The following is an 18,401-nucleotide window of genomic DNA, read 5'->3' on the forward strand; positions in this document are numbered from 1 at the left end:
TTTTTGTCATTTCACGGAACCAATTCTGGTATTTGATCCAATCACTAGATTTGTTTAGAGAAATGATAAAATTCTGTTGTTATTTTATCATCTTCCGTGATTTGATCAAATCACTTAGGGAATTGACCAAATCTCTGTTTTTATCATATCCCTGCGACATATATACATGACTTAACAAACTCTGCTACTCAAGTATTCTATAAGTGATATTTTTTCGTTTATAATAGTAATATTATTTTCCTCGTTGTGCTTCTTTACAACTAATAAAACTATTTTAATGTTTGTATTAGTTCTAATAAACTACAACATGACATGTCACTTATAGGTACATATTCTCATACTATAAGTATGAGAATATTAACCAACCATATTGGTAAAACATCATTTACGTGATGAAATTTTCTCCGTTTCTTACGTGATGAAAGGTATGAAAATTTATTGCTCAGGTGTGTTCATATGCCTATTATCAATCATTGAACAGATCGAAAGAAGTATATATATACTAGCTGACCCAGCAGACGTTGTATTGCCGATATTAAAATCGCGACACAAAAGTAACTGTTGATCGTAGATGGGTGAAAATTTGAAGTTGTATGTATTTTTTAATGCTGACTCATAATCAAATTTAAAAAAAAATGTAAAAAAAATAAAAAAAAAACCGTGTGGACCACCCTTAACATTTAGAGGGATGAAAAAAAGATATTTCCCGATTCTCAGACCTTCCCAATATGCACTCAAAATTTCATGAGAAACGGTCAAGCCATTTCGGAGGAGTTCAATGTTTAACACCATGACACGCGAATTTTATATATTTGATATATTTGTAGTTACAACATAGATAACATAGTTAACGAATGTTTCTAAAAAAATAGAGTGATCTCATCAAATCATAAAAATAAACGAATGGATTTTCCTCGACATGATACCTGTATATCTACGTATAATAATATATAATAGCAATACTGTTACGATCAATATTACAGATTTATTATACCCGTGATTATACCTAACACTTAGATGTTAGGACAAGTGGAGGATATGTATTTTTGTTGATGTTATTCATTTTTGTCATAATTTTAGGACTTATAAAACCGGTTTAGCCTAATTTAGATTAGCATTCTTGCCGATCAAGAAAATTATCTTCATTATTCTTATAATTTTTTGAAATATTTCTTGCTATTTTTAATATCTGTAAATTATGGCACGAGACTGAATCTGGCGAGATTTGGCGAGCCATCATCTCCTCAAGATGCCTCGTGTAGAAGCATAACACGTGTCGCATTTATTAAAGACAAATCTATACGAAATTCAATAAATATCTGTAAATATGGCAATAATAAACATTTTGCTAACTGTCTTGTAAAACTTTCAACAGAAAAGAGACGACTTCAAACATATCACAGTGATCACTTAGCGGTAGAATAAGTGGGCGATGCATCGAAAAAATTTAACAATAGACTTACTCTGCTCTGTTGACCTTAGAACTGGCGAAAACCGGTGATTTTAGACCTTAGTACTCAAATTCACGTCAAAGCATGGAAGGGAAAAGAGAGTTCGGTTTTATCAGGTTCTCTATGAGCCTGATGTAATCTCAAATCCGTCTGTAACCTCGCTACGATTTGGTCACCACTTTGGGGAAAGGTTTTGCCGGTTCAATTGCAATTGAAGTTACCAAGACGAATAACTATCTAAAGTACATCATGAAGAACTCCAGCATTGATGGGGTTTGGTGTAAGAGTACTACATACTGTTTGCAACAATAAGAAAACACAAAGTTGAGGGTTAAAAGTTGAGGGTTATTGAAATACCGCAGGAGTTTCAGTTCAGTTTAGTTTTACGTGAAAAAAGTTATTTGTACAAAGTATGTGATAAAGAAGGGTTACTTATAAACAAGTGATACGCACATAATAAAACTACATTGTTATCTATAAAAACATTCAAGCCGGTATTTTTCCTTACGAAGGTATTTTGTGTTTCCCCGCAACAATTTTATACGCGACATTTATTGTAATTGATGTACGTTAGTCATCTACGGGGTTTAATTCTGAACAACAATGTATATTTAGATACGTCGCACAAAAGAGTTGAAAAGGATAAGCTAGTCTGGCTCCGGAGGTAGTCTGAGAGTCTGTCGCTTCATACATCATCTTGGTCACGTACACGGCACAATATGGAGTTATAAATCTTCTTGCTCTTGTGAAAGTTATACTTAATGTTATCTCACACATTAAAATATAATTCCTATCATTCTTGTTTTTACTGACGCAGTATGACGACTACGTTGCACTTTTCCAACCTCTAGGGGATCTTCTTTTCTATGAACGTACACTTTATCATTTTGATTGTTATAGTACTCTATATTGAAAAGGATATTTCTGTACTTTTCACTTGCGTATCTAGACGATATGCAAGTATTTTGAGCCACTCACTTTAATTGTAGGGATTGATTTAGAACGTGACCGGTATATCGATAATCACCAAGCTTCGGGACATATTTGATGATACGCAAGAATCCGGGAATCTACATTTTTTGTTTTGATTCTCTATAGAAAATTGGCGAATTCTGGCTATTTTGTTGAATTCAAATTGTTTATGTTCAGCTGAATTTAATAGGTACCCAATTATTTTTCGCTGTTTTAAAATAATATTATAGCTTTTCACTTATTTCTTAAAATTGTGTGTGGACGGACCTCGGGGTTACCTCTGGGATTCAGAATCCATTCAGTTCCAGAAATGGTTTATTTGCGCTATTTGTCACCTAGATCCTAAAGAGAGAGTATCTCTTGATAATATTATGTATTTTCTTCATTGGCATATTAGCCAATTTGTTAGAAACTGTTATAATCATAACGTTAACAACAGGAAGAAACATAAACTTATTATGTCTACTACTCCATTAAGTCGAGCTAGCAAGTCTTGTGTTGGACGATGTAATTTATATATATACATGATCCCAGAAAATTTACAAAACTACTTTGTTCCTAAATTCACAGATTTTTTTTTAAAAACGTTTATGTGGTAAAGGTTTAAAAAAAATGATACCAATGATTGGGAATGGAGCGACCACCCTCAGGCTATTAAATAATAAATTACAAATTAACAGTGCTTACCTTATTTTTATATAGATAAAATTCTTCTACGATTACCAAAGTTTCAATCTTTTGATATATCTTTATAAATACGATATTTCTAACCGAAATGCCAGAGTAGTGATTGATGGCAAGTGTTGGGAATCTTTCAATGCTAACTCCAGTGTTCCGCAGGGCTCTAATCTGGGACCTTTATTCTATGTTTTATTTATTAATGACATCACAAATTTATTTAAAAAATGTCAGGTTTATCTGTTCGCAGACGATTCAAATATCTGACGTAACATATGTACAAGCGAATCTTGACAGATTTATTCAATGGTGTGAAACAAATCGAATGCTGCTTAATCCGGACAAATGTAATTTTATGAAATTCACTAGAAAAAAAATGTCCATTAATGAGTTCATACAACATCTTGGGAAACAAATTGAAGGAAACAGATCCATTCGAGACCTAGGCGTAATATTCGATAGCAATTAAAATTCGATAAACACATAAATTCTTTAGTGACAGCTTCATTCAAATTTCTCGGCTTTATACTTAGATTTAGCTAAAGATTTCAAAAAGCAACAACAATCCTTCAACTGTACAACAGCTTGGTTCGTAGCAAACTTGTATATTGTTGTCAAGGGTGATCTCTCGCTTACAAAAATTTTCTCTCATTTACAGAATCGAACGTGTTCATAACAGGCTCATTAAACACCTAATCTTCCGATTTAAGATCTGAAGCTATAGAGAGTGCTACAAAAAAAGTTCGATTACTTTAGGATGAAACCACTGGCAGTTCGTAGATATAGATAACTTCTAGATATCAAATTTTTCTATAAAGTTTTCAATGGAAATAGATGGCAATGGACTGTTGAGTAGATTTAATATAAATGTACCTAGAAGACCTCCTCGCAACCCATGTCCTTTCTTTAAAACCATTAACACCCGAACGAAACTTGGACACGTGAATGTGTAAAAAAAAATATGTGTAAAAATGGTAGTAACACACATTGGTTGTGAGAGGATCTTACTTTTTGTGAAAAAATGTAGCGACGCTCTGGCAATTTAGTTATTATCTTTTTATTATAGGCAACGGTTTTTTTTTATTCAGAAATTATACGTTTTATTTAATAAGCTTATTTTTATAATACTTACTTAAGTAGTTTTTAGACACTTTATTGGAAAATTATAGTCACTGTTATTGTTATGGAATGTGCTCTCCTATAATTGGTAGTAAATACAAATTTAAATAGATATCAGGCATGTGTTACATCTAAGTTATATGTACAACTATTGGAGATCCATATAAATGAATATGTAATTATATCATCAGAACTTTAACGTAATAATTACTGTAGCGAAAACACGAGTACGAAGAAAAATCTCGATAGATTTGATTTGTTTGAAAAGCTTTCGTCGATATCTCAAAACGTAGATAATATCAATACTAAACTTTTTGGTCGAAAGAATATTAGTAAATATTTTAATTTTTTAAATATGTTTTTTGATTTATTAACTAGTAAATATATATTCGTATCTCGTGATTATTTTCGTTATCTACGTAAAAATATTATTTAATCCAAATCCAGAAAGATATACAGGCAGACAGAAAAGAAGAGATACACCGGGTGTTTACGGTTATAAGTCTAAGATAAAAAAAAATATACAGAGACTATTTATAATTTAATACTAACGAATAATAATATACGGACCAAGACATCTTTAACACTCTGAGTACATTATTATTCAAATATTTGACATTTACTGTAGGTACCTAATTAGCGTAACTGATGTTACAGTTCAAATGCCATTAACAATTACACAAATTTGTTAAATAGAACTGAAAATAATTTTTAAGTACATACTCTTCGATCTTTTTGAGCTAATCACTGCATGGTTGGACTTTTGAAGAAGTTCTTGCAACTCCAGCTGCATCGGTATATCTTCTTGTTTCGATTTCATCCTCAAAACTTCACTTAAAAACTCGCTTGAATGAATAAATCACATGCTTGTGGCTGATAAAGGTTAACAACTGGATAATGTCTGTCATGTCTCAATAATCGGAATAAATGCTAATTTAAATCGGAAGTGAACGCGGTGGTATTTACGGAAAGACGGACGAATACTGATCGCTTACCGCTGGACCAGTGGTCAAGGGTACAGTGTACACCGTACAACACTACGGTCGACACCACAAGACGAAAACTTTTGTTGCGCTGCCGGCCGGTTTGCGTTCGGACCTTTTCGAAATATTGTCTAAAGAATAAAGAAGACGTGTTATACGAGTAGCATACTACTTGTGCGAAGGATGTCTTTTCAATAGCGGCTGATTAAAATATTCAATTGAAATTCTGCTAATTTTGGCATTTCATTAACAGATCTATGATCTGTTTTGGTGATCTGATTATTCAATCCATCTATGGGTTGACTTAATATATTTTTAAAAATACCACAGGTATTTGTATGAATGTGTTTGACAGAATTTATGATTGACATTAAAATACAGGATCGATTGACAAATGGCATAAAATCATACTTCTAACGGCCGTTCCCAATATTCAGTCTATCTCTTACTTGAGATAGAAATCATAACTATTGTTGACTTTTCTGTCCCAATAAACTTATCGACGGTAACTCACCTTATCAATGGGAGGACGTATAGCTTACAAGCGATAGAAGTTTGTATGGAAATTTCAATTCACGCGTCCCAATATAAGGCAATAATAATGTCGGGTATATTGGGACAGCTTATTGACAGTATTATTGACTGCTAATTACTGACAGTAGAAGGTAGTAATTTATCTCTATCTGTAGATAGTATATTGAGAACGGCCGTAAATAATTTCAGATTAGAGATCTAATAACACCTGTATTAATTCTCTATGATATGCCTTTTGATGGGTATAATTTTCCGAACATTTACAAATGTAATTTATATTTTTTTACACCATCGGAAAGTAAAGATTACAACGAATAGAAAGCACACACAAACTTTTTGAAAAAAGCTGATATTTAGACGGGTGAATTATTCGATTGAAAATAAGGGTTCTTTTCCGATATTTGAGAGAAGGTTAAAAAATAAATATTTCAATTCAAATAAATTACAGTGTATTTGGGACATAAAAAGGTAACTTTTTACAATATTACGTGATTTTTTTTTGTAAATGAAAAAATTAAAAAGTAAAAACTCGGTTTTTTGAATTTATCACATAAACTTTGAGGTATTTTACTTACCTATTTACCTACATCTTCGCCATTTAACTTTTGCCATAGGACTTGCAGTTTTTCCGGAAGTCGAGATAAACTGTTTTTTGGCCTAAAACACCCCCTAATAATTACTTTAATTTTTGTTATATTCTCATTTTTCCAATAAGTTTCATCCTGCTATTATTTTTTTCACTTTTTATCATTTTCAAAGGCTTCTGCACTGGTCTAATTAGTATAAGGATTCAACGTGAGTACCTACTTGAAGCTATTACACATGTATTTTACAATAACAATCAACAACAGTTTTGATATTTCTGTCTGTTTGTAGGTATGTAGTTGTGTGACGGCCTTGCACCGGGGACGCGGACGCAACTAGTATATTCTGGAAGGTATAAATGTTTATTTAATCTGAAGAGGCAATTAATTTACTTTTGATAAGTCTTGGGGAAAGCTTTCTACATGGTGTGACAGTACTATGTATGACAGCGAGGTGCATCCTATGGTTGCTCCTATTGTGGTTTTTTTTTGTTTTTTTATATGAGAGGGGGCAAACGGGCAAGAGACTCACGGGATGGGGAGAGGTGAGGCAACCGCCCATGGACATCCGCAACAACAGTTGTGTCAAGAAATGCGTTGCCGGCCTTTAAGGTGGGAGTATGCTTTTTTCTTGAAGGTCCCTAAGTCGTATCTGTTCGGGAAGACCGCTGCCGGTAGTTGATTCCACAAAGTGGCTGTGCGAGGCAAGAAATTTCGAAGAAAACGCGCGGTTGTGGAATGCCAGACGTCTACGTGATGCGGATGGTACTTTGCACGTAATGTCCGATGGTAGAATTCGGCCGCTGGAATCAACCCGAACAGCTAATCTGAGCACTCCCCGTGATAAATGCGGTAGAAGATGCAGAGAGAACCCACATCTCTACGCAATGCTAGAGAATCAAGCCGATCGGAGATGACTTGATCGTCGATGATTCGAGCCGCTCTTCGTTGTATGCGGTCGCTTCGCTGTATGGTTTATATCTTTTGAGTTTAGATAGGATTTTATCTTCATGCAAGACAATTCGAGCACACGCTGCAGGTTTGGTCATAACTGTTTTTCGCCGACAAAACATCGTAGTCTTAGAGTTGCCTTCATGGAACAATGGCATTTAAACAACTTCCTCAAAATTTGAAGAAGATCTTTATAGAGAGAAAAGACTTATAGAGAAACCTTATTACAAATAATTAAAGGCATATTTAAACGATACGAAAGCTTGGGTGAATTAAACTTATGACTACCTAGTACTATTAACCTTAAAGGATTTGACCTTTTAAATTTTCTTCTTAAAAATATTATAAATTTCATAAATTACCTATATGCAAAATATAAACAAAATGTTTAAATTGTAAGTAGAGGTATTTATTTAGTGAGTAGGTACCTATTACCTACAAAATATGTGGATGAACAATCTTTTTTGTGATTGGGTCGAGTTCCCTTCACAGGCTTTTTTATCGCTTAAGGCGAGGTTTTCCCAACACTTTAGGTAAAAATTGCGCGAACGTTAGATTCGATAGGTACGCATGGACACGGGCATCGGGCATGGCTAAGAACGAACCGAGCGATGCGGGTTAACGACCGCCGACCCAGAAGGACCGCGTAATATTTTTTAAAACTTACAGTTGTGCTAGAGTACGGAATTACTTTGATAATATTTTTTATGCATTTTTGAAGTAAATCTTTTTTATCGACGTATGAGAGAAATGTTATATTACGCGCAAAATTATGATTTCAACATTATGGATATCGTATCCAAGATTCTCGAAGGTGCAGAGAACTAATTTGGGATCATTTTTGAAATCCAGGATGGCCGCCGCGCAAAATTATGATTTCAACAATATGGGTATCGTATCCGAGGTTCACGAGGGTGCAGAGAACGATTTTGTGATCATTTTTTAATTCAAAGATGGCCGCCGCTCATAATTATTATTTCAGCAATTTGGATTTCGTCTCCGAGGTTCTCGAGGGTGCAGAGAACGATTTTGGGATCATTTTTGGAATCCAAGATCCTCGAGAACCTCGGACACGATATCCATATTGCTGAAATCATACTTTTGTGCGGCGGCCATCTTGGATTTAAAAAATGATCACAACATCGTTCTCTGCACCCTCGAGAACCTCGGATACGATACCCATATTGCTGAAATCATAATTTTGTGCGGCGGCCATCTTGGATTTAAAAAATGATCACAACATCGTTCTCTGCACCCTCGAGAACCTCGGATACGATACCCATATTGCTGAAATCATAATTTTGTGCGGCGGCCATCTTGAATTTCAAATATGATCACACAATCGTTCTCTTCACCCTCGAGAACCTCGGACACGATATCCATATTGCTGAAATCATAATTTTGTGCGGCGGCCATCTTGGATTTCAAAAATGATCACAAAATCGTTATCTGCACCCTCGAGAACCTCGGACACGATACCCATATTGCTGAAATCATAATTTTGTGCGGCGGCCATCTTGGATTTCAAAAATGATCACAAAATCGTTATCTGCACCCTCGAGAACCTCGGACACGATATCCATATTGCTGAAATCTTAATTTTGTGCGGCGGCCATCTTGAATTTCAAAAATGATCACAAAATCGTTCTCTGCACCCTCGAGAACCTCAGACACGATATCCATATTGCTGAAATCATAATTTTGTGCGGCGGCCATCTTGGATTTCATAAATGATCACAAAATCGTTCTCTGCACCCTCGAGAACCTCGGACACGATATCCATATTGCTGAAATCATAATTTTGTGTAGCGGTCATCTTGGATTTATCTAAATTCCCTAAAGTACATATTATATACAAAAATCCCGTGTGGCATAATATTCAAAATAATATTACGTAAATTTTATTTTAGCACTTTCCGACTTACATTTACCTATATATTTCAACAAATACGCTGTCGCATCATCATTATTTTTTTACTATGATTCCCGCTTTGTACTTGTTTGCTAAAATCTTACGTAATGTGAGCCCGAGAGACACGAACACAGTACCTTCCTTGACAGTGGTCACGTGCGTAATGCTGGCTTGAGCGAGCATGCAACCAAGGCGTCGCGTTTGATTTATTACAAAAAAATTAATACAAAATAATTCAAAAAGCGTATTGATAAATCCCACAGTGAAAACTTATTAATACTAATAAACTATCGAATAAAATAAGTTTTGTGTTTATAGCTATCATAGTATTATGATAATATAAACAATTCAAATAAAAAAAGACTATTTTTCAAAAAATAAATCTATCGAGATTTTTTTTCGTAATCGTGTTTTCGAAACAGCGTTAATTTAGATAAAGAAATGAAGATAAACATGTCAAAAAATTGGAGCCGTAGTATTTGTAGAAGTATTTTAAGTAGATTTTTAAATATGTTACTTTTTAGGACTATAGCGCCTTAAGGCGAGCATTTCCTTCCCTAAAATATGGTCGAGAAAAGCGAATGTGGTGGTTGGATGATACTGTTATCTAAACGTTGCTTCATGTTTTAAGAATTAACGCTATAAATTTATTATATTTAATTATAATTACCTTAATTAAAGTTCCCTTTGTCAAAGTCAAATAAATTTTAAACTAAGCGCTTTTGAATCTTCACTATAAATATTTCTTTTAAATTACTGAATCTACAATATGTTCGGAAAAATAGAGGTCTTAAGAACAACAACACACAAGAAACTCATCGGCCACTGTTTTCAATCAATAGAGTATTTTACAATGGCTATGTAGTATTTACCTATAAGTATTACAAAACAAATTAGTTTGTAAGGCGCTGCATCCAATATATGAATCGTGTTCAATTTTTTTATGGAGAAGGAGGAAAAACGAGATACGATTATTATTATTTATTATGGTAGTTACAATACTAGCATAAAATAACAGGTGTAGGTGTAACACATCTATTCCTATTAAAGTTTTACGATTATAATTTTTAATCCTAAATTGGCATATTTGTAAGTCTATTGTAATGTAATATTGAATGCTGTTGCACTATCGTAAATAAATAAATAAATGTCTGCACAATATGTCACCCCCACCCTTCGCCATGACATTTTTAAGGTTTTGACTAATGACACCAAATAAGTGAAAATCATTATTTAATGCTCTATTCACGGACTTGTAAAAAAATAAGGACTCCGTGTCCGCTTACATAACAGTGTAGCACCAAAACAAGCCGATTAATGTGTAAATACATAGCGCCACGCACACACTTAAACTACTACAGGCCGATAGGCGGCCATTATGAGAATTGTCATCGTATGTGACAGATCAGTTTGCGTATAATCTGCTCAATAAAATATTTTAAAAATACCGTCGTCCGTTGTGAAAAAGTGTAAAGATGATACTATATAAGTATTTGAGGCCATATATGATTATTTAAGGGATAAAAATTGTGTAACTAGTATCCCCGTAACCACACACACACTAGCATAACGGTGCTTCACTTGCTAATATCACGGCGCGGAGTCCTTCTTTTTTTTCTCATCCGTGGCTCTATTAAGCTTTAATTTTAGTTTTTTAAAGTAATAGATTACTTCAAAAATCGACAATAATTATTTTTGGGGATACAGTGCTCTGCGAACGGCTAGATCACATCGCGTTGAGGTGAGACGTCGGATCATTGTGCGTCTTCTACCGCATCTATCACGAGAAGTGTTCCGAAGAGCTGTTGATTCTTGCCACCGAATTACACCTTCGCACGACACGCCACATATTAGGATAATATTTTCATCACCAGAATGTGTGGCGTTCCTCCAGTTTAGTTTTCAAGGATCTTTCTTCCACGTACCTACAACCAAGCTGTGGAATGAGCTTCCTTGTACGGTGTTTCCGGGACAATACGACATGGGTACCTTCTATGTTACGGCCGGCAACGCTCCTGTGATTCCTCTGGTGTTGCAAGATAAAGGAGGACAAACGAGCGTACGGGTCACCTGGTGTTAAGTGATCACCGCCGCCCACATTCTCTTGCAACACCAGAGGAATCACAAGAGCGTTGTCGGCCTTTAAGGAAGGGTACGCACTTTTTTTGAAGGTACCTACCCATGTTGTATCGTCCCGGAAACACCGCACAAGAATGCTCATTCCACAGCTTTATAGTACGAGGAAGAAAGCTCCTTGAAAACCGTACTGTGGAGGACCGCCACACATCCAGATGGTGGGGATGATATCATAACTTGTGGCTTACTTAACATCAGGTGACCCGTACCTACGCTCGTTTGTCCTCTCTTCCATAAAAAACAGTTCTTAATAATATAGCCCGCAAACAGAACCCTTACCTATAAGCGAAATAATTAAAACAATCTTATACTTACATAATATTTCCTTCTCATTCAGAAATAGGCGAGAATAAAACCCTGATTTTTGAGTTTTTCACTCATGATATTTGTTTCGCCTTAGCGCGACAATAATTTTGTTTTGAAAATCTGAGAGAGCCAAATGAAATCTTACCTTATGTTAACTCTCTAGACCCGAAACAACACTGGTCTTAACCGTTACCTTTTCTCTACTGATAACATTGAGTGTCATACTCACTATAAAAAATATCATACATACGTCGGCGTTGTATACCCCTGAAACGCGAAGGAGCGGCGAGACAATGATATTCGAGACAAAATGTCTTTCCGAAAATTATACAAATCAAGCTTATGAATGTTATTCCTGCTACTAAATAATGATTTCGTAGTTTTTTCCCCTTTGTTTCCGAAATAAAGGAAACCCCTGCTGGTTGCAGGCTGCAGCACTTTAAAACAATGTGTTAAACTATAATTTACAAGTAGTTTCTTGTAGTTGTTCTTTTTACTGATTCTACTTTATCCTAACATTTATTATGGTAAAATAAATAAAAAGAAATCGCCAAACAGGTGTCAAACAGATAAACTTACAATAAATACGAAATATGCTATCAGTCAAATTGACCAGAATATATAATACAGTTATATCTATTGTTTATATTGAAATGTTACCACTTAATGAATATATAATTAACATCTTGTTTACTGCCGTTGCCACCGTGTTGTACGATGTTAAGAAGTTAGCGCACAAGACATTAAACTTTGTATTTCGTATTATCAACTTTGACTTTACCTATGTTTAATGGTCTCAAAATACATTGTATGAATTCTAAGAACTCTAAGGGATTTGCTTTACCTGCAAAAGGTGCATCTTTTGATGAGACTGAATTGAAATATTACCAGTCAAATACTTTTATTGCGACATCTAGTGTTCCGCAGGGTTCCAATCTCGGCCCCACGTTATTCGGTATTTTCATTAATGATACAGTTAAATGTTTCAAGTTTTGTAAGTTCCATCTTTATGCAGCTGACCTCAAGATGTATAGTGAAATAAATAATATTGAAGACTCAAGGAATATGCAACAGGATTTAGATAGACTTTCGGTATGGTGCAATGAAAATCATTTAAAATGTTACAGTATCACCTTCAGCAGAAAAGTAGTAAATATTAATTTTGATGACAGTATAAATAGCAACATATTAGAAACCGTCAATCAAATAAATGATCTCGGGGTCATACTAGATTGTAAGTTGAGTTTCATACCACATATAGATAATCTGGTGAGTAATGCTCTTAAGCTTTTAGGTTTCATGGTAAGAAGTACAAAAGATCACGCACAAAATTAACGCTGTTTAATTCAATGATTAGAAGTAAACTTGAATATTGCTCTGTTGTATGGAATCCTAACTATCAAGTGCATAAAGACAGAATAGAAAGAGTAAAAAAAAAATCTTACTACACTTAGCCTACGAGGACAATATATTAAAAGAAATTAATAATACCAACGATCTCTTAAAACTTTATAAAACCATATCACTATGCAATCGTAGAAACTCAATAGATCTCTGTTTTTTGCATAAAATTGTAAATGGAGCTATTGACAGCCCAAACTTATTAAACAGAATAAGGTTAGCGATGCCAAGACAAAATGCACAGTCACATATTAGAAATAAAATTACTTTTAGGCCAAGAATTACAAAGAGTAACCTAGGTAGGACCGCTCCTATTAACAGAATTGTAATGTCCTATAACAATATATTTAAAATAGCAGAATTGGACATATTTTGGAACTCTGTATCGATTTTCAAGCGCAAAATTAAAAATCATTTTATTAAATAATATCATTCGTTTTTTCGTATTTAATAATAGTTACTGTATTTTAAATTTAGTTTAAATAAAATTTGGTTTTATTGTTAATAGTTATAAGTTTTTTATATTTTTGTGTAGGTTTTAATTACTTCCTATGTTAATTTAGATAGTAAGTAAACAAGGAAATTGTCTTATGTTAATAATGTTATTAAGTACTTGTAATTTATTTAATTAATTGCATGTCGAGTTAGCCCGTAAATGGGGTATACAATGTTTTTTTTTATGGAATAGGAGGACAAACTAGCGTAACCTGGTGTTAAGTGATCACCGCCGCCCACACTCTCTTGCAACACCAGAGGAATCACAAGAGCGTTGCCGGCCTTTAAGGAAGGTGTACGCGCTTTTATATTAAATAATATAAGTAATTAATGTGTAAATATACCATAAGGCAACACATTTTATACAACATGGGCTTCCTATTAAATAAATAAATAGAAATAGGTTTGATTTGGTTATACTGTTGACTTTATATGAGAATTTGACATCAAACTAATCATATAAGAGTCTCACTCTAGAAATGTACTGACAATTCAAGAGGTGACTCAACCTAATCGCCGTAAGAATACTTGAGTTGTCTAGCAAATAGTGCCAATATTTGATAGGAAAGTGCAGGAAGAAAAATATTGTATTTAAAGTTATAATTTATTGTTATACAGTTGCTTGGAAGCTTTTTGCATCCTTTCTTGCCTTTTTCCTCTTTAATAACATTTCTTTCTTTTCTTCTGCTGTCTTTTTCAAGCCCTTCATCTTCCTTGTCTGTAATCTCTTAATATCTTGTTTACCAATATGTACTCTACCAAGTTTGCTTCCGAAGGCATCTCTTGAAATATTCTTCTTTGTAAGTGGTTTCAATTCCTTGGGTACTTTGCAAGCTTCCTTGAATAATTCATCTGCTGCCAATCGAGTCCTCCTGAGTTTAAAATCAATTGATGGACCTGTAGAAACAAAAATCATGATCTATGATAAGTCTACTTTTGAAGCAATTTGTTTATCTGCAATTCAGCAAACAGAATTAAAGTCAGGAGAATCAAAAATAGGCACATTATACTTGTGAATGAAATAGGCATATTATTATAGTTTACCACGGACTAGTAAAAAAAAAGGACTCCGTGTCATGTTAGATAACAGTGTAGCACCAAAATTAACGGGTAAATAGATAGCCCCATGCACACACTTACACTACTACAGGCCGATAGGCGGCCATTATGAGAATTGTCATTGTCTGTGACAGAGCAGTTTGCATCTCAATATTTTAAAAATGCCATCATGTGTTGTAAAAAAGTGTAAAAACGATACTTTATAAGTATATGTGGCCATATATGATTATTTAAGGGAGAAAAAATTGTGTAACTAGTATCCCCCGTAACTGTACACACACTAGCATAACTGTGCTTCACTTGCTAAAATGCGCGGAGTCCTTTTTTTACTAGTCCGTGTAGGAAACATATATATTTTAGATTAAGAATATTTCTGTATCTAAATAAACATTGCTACTAGGCTGGTACACATATGTCTCAGATTGATAAAAATAATTATGTTAATATATATATTTCATTTGTGCATCTGTTCTAACTGAACTCCTCCTAAACGGCTGGACCGATTTTGATGATTTTTTGTGTGTTCCAGTGAATTTGAGATTGTTGTGTGTCTTCAGGTGGATTCGATAATGGTTTTTGGTTCAGTGGTTTTCGCAGTACAATTGAATGAAAGGCTCTCTATGTACTATTTGTAATGAAATTGTATATTGGTTTAATCAGATTTGCATTGTTATGTTACCAAGTTGTTATTTTTTTGAACTGATAATCCTCACTTCTGCTGGGATTAATAATACAAATTAAAGTTGAAAGAAGCCACAACCTGAGAGTTGAACAAGACATACCTACAAGATTTATCAACGAAACGTCAGTCAAACGGTTGGCTCAGTATCATTCATAATTTTTTTTCTCAACTTTAATTTGTGTAATTGTTATATTAGTTAAAACTTCAATTGGTGTTCTTTCTTCTTAGCCTTCAAGATGACTTTTTCCATGTTTAATGTAAATAGTTTTGTTATATTTATTAAATTTTATTAGAGAATAAATGTTGTAATGAAATAAATATTTTCTATTAATTATACATAAGTTGCATTGTTGATTATATGAATAGTCTTTTCAAATTGCAACCGTAATGGCCAGCTGATGATTAGACTTATGACAGCATAAAATATGCCATAAAATAGCCCATTCTTTCACTTTTGAATATAGTTTAACATATCAAGATAACAAATAACTCCATAAATTATAATGTTCACTTTAAATAATTTTAAACTAGTTTTTTATCGTGTCCAGCTTCATTTACTATCTTTCTGAATATTTGAACATTGAGACATTATCAAGTACTGAAATATTTTTTAATTTGTTTGAATAGAGCTAATATCAATGGAAGTGATGAGCAATGTTATGCAATCAGATTGGGAATGAACTAGAAATTACCAGATTGCCACATACCAGGAATGAGAGAGTTTGCATTGATACTCATGGAAGAAGTACCTATGATTGATTGTTTTTTTGTTTAAAAAGACAAGACAGATGTTCAGCTGATGGTAATTGATATGCCCTGCCCATTACAATGCTGTGCCACTCAGGATTATTGAAATCCCAAAAATTCTGAGTGGCACTACAACTGCGCCTTGAGACATAAGTTGTCAAGTCTTATTTGCCCAGTAATTTCAATAGCTATGGCGCCCTTCAGACCGAAACATAGTATTGGTTACACATTAATGCTTCACGGCAGAAATAGCCGCCGTTGTGGTAACCATAATCTAGCCGGCATCCAGTGCAAAGGAGCCTTCCACTGGTAAATTAAAAGATTGTTAGAGTTTTATTTATATATGTTAGTGTTACTTGTTAAGACATAATAACACAGGCTAGGGTGTGTGATATTGATAGTATATAAGTAGAAACATACCAATTTCTTCAAGCTCTACCCTCGGGGTTCGTTGGCCACTTTTCTTTAATAGTATTCTATATGACCTCAGATATATTATACCATCGTCAGAAGCTGTAAAGCTAAGAACATGTTCCAAGCCTTGTAGTCTTATGCTTTCAATCTGAAATAGAAAATTTTCATGTGAGAACAGTGTTAAACTGATATTTTAAATGTAACCTAAAAGAATATATTGATGAGTTAAAAAAAACACTTCGGACCATAAGATTTTAAACATATAATTGTTGCAGAAAGGTACATTATGTTGGTGTATTCACTGGATGTCTAAATATCTTTGTTAATTGAAGATCTTTGGATGAATATAATTGTGGTGCAAAACATTTGAACATCTGAGTTCAAATAATAACATCAGTAAATTTAGATTATTATAACATAAAATCAGAAATACTGTTATAATATGTTACATTTCTTTTTATAAGTAAAACTAGCTAATTTTGATATAGAAAACTTACCTTTTCTCTGTGAAAGAAGTCAACAAACAAAGATTTGATTCTCTTCAAATCCTGATTCAGATCCCATGCAGGGCCATTGAAAAGCAGGCAGGGTTTGACACCAGCTAAGACTTTCATGTTGTGGAACTCTGACATTGCTTTGAAGTTATCAGCCCCTAATTCTATCATATCCAGTACTCCATAATCAAAAGTTCTGCCTAAAACAATATTGTGAGGTCTTTTCTTTGAATGTGAACTTATACCAAACAGTGCAGCTTCTTTTTTATAACATAATCTGAAACATAAATAATTATTAATTAAAGTCAAAGTCAAATAAACTTTATTCAATAAGGCTTAAAGTAAGTGCTTTTGAATAGTCACTTTAAATATTTCTTCTAAATTACTTAATTTACCATATGTTCGGAAAAAGTTGTTCTCGTGAGAAGAAAATAAAATAAAAATACAAGAAACTCAACAGCCACTCTTTTCAATCAAATAGAGTATTTTACAATGGTTGAAATATACATTACAAATTAGTTTGTAAGGTGCTGCATCCAATATAAGATAAAAGAGTGATTTAAGAACTTATACAAATACATAGTTTGCATCATGGCATGGATTGCCTTTTTCTATGGTATACAGTAATACATTATACAATATAATTTAATTAACCCCACTGGTCCAGTCTTTACAGAAGAAGTTGCCAAGTACACTATTTTACACTTACTTTTCAATTAGTGTTGCATCTTCAAATGGGACAAAATCGTTTTTACGGCTAAGATACGCGGCGTCTGGTTTTTTTAAGTTATAGATATCTTTCAATACTTTTCTGGCTCTTTCTGATGGGTTGCGCGCTTGAAGGAATATACATTGTTTTGGTCCTTCAATGGGTTTAGGCTCTTTCGACTGCAAAACCTTTTTACCTTTGCGTGTTGTAGGTTTCCTATAAAGATAACAGCAAATACATTAAGTACGGTTTCATTATAACTAATAAAATTATAATATCAACATTGTGCTGTGAGATTAGTCTTGGGGGACTTACTTTATTCTCTGAATGACACCCATACTTGTGCTAAAGTTACTTTATAAAAATATTAATTCTAAGCTTATACAGAGCCAAGTGCCTTAGTTATATTTTAACTTTTTCACTCGTATTTCTATTTTCTAGTTACAAATTCAACACGTGCTAAAAATCTAAATGATTACCTACTCAATTGTCAAAAATACAGTCAAATGTCAATTTTGTATTGAGAGTTGACGTTTTTCTTTTCTTCGGTATTGCACTGCACGGTATGTGCATTTGAGCCATACATGGTCATGAAATAAAAAAAGAATTAAATTCTAAATTATTTTTCTCTGCGTTTCTATTCTAAACTAAAGTAGGCACTCAAAATATGTAAAATAAAAACAGGTACATGAGATAGCACACATCACAGATGTTAGCCCTTGGAACAAAAAACCAAATTAAATATATATGTAACTGCAACGAAAAAGTAAAAAT

The 18,401-nt window shown here is 33.6% G+C and overlaps 2 protein-coding genes across 2 annotated transcripts in view; both read right to left on the bottom strand.

Annotated features, from left to right (window-relative positions):
* Positions 1–5,236, bottom strand: part of LOC126972215 (organic cation transporter protein-like) — a 75,792-nt gene extending 70,556 nt beyond the window's left edge. Inside the window, exon 1 of the mRNA XM_050818849.1 lies at positions 4,944–5,236. Coding sequence (XP_050674806.1) covers positions 4,944–5,040 — 97 coding nt within the window. The 5' untranslated portion in view covers positions 5,041–5,236. The remainder of the gene's footprint in view (positions 1–4,943) is intronic.
* An 8,871-nt stretch (positions 5,237–14,107) lies between these two features.
* On the bottom strand, positions 14,108–18,111 carry LOC126972237 (ribosome production factor 2 homolog). Its single transcript, XM_050818882.1, has 5 exons — positions 17,943–18,111; positions 17,628–17,843; positions 16,922–17,195; positions 16,431–16,572; positions 14,108–14,419 (listed from the first exon to the last, which is right to left on the bottom strand). Exons 1-5 carry the CDS (start codon positions 17,963–17,965, stop codon positions 14,133–14,135), a joined length of 942 nt encoding a protein of 313 aa, XP_050674839.1. The 5' UTR covers positions 17,966–18,111; the 3' UTR covers positions 14,108–14,132.
* Between the last annotated feature and the right edge of the window lie 290 nt (positions 18,112–18,401).

Source organism: Leptidea sinapis, chromosome 25 (assembly GCF_905404315.1).
Source record: "Leptidea sinapis chromosome 25, ilLepSina1.1, whole genome shotgun sequence".
Lineage (NCBI taxonomy): Eukaryota > Metazoa > Arthropoda > Insecta > Lepidoptera > Pieridae > Leptidea > Leptidea sinapis.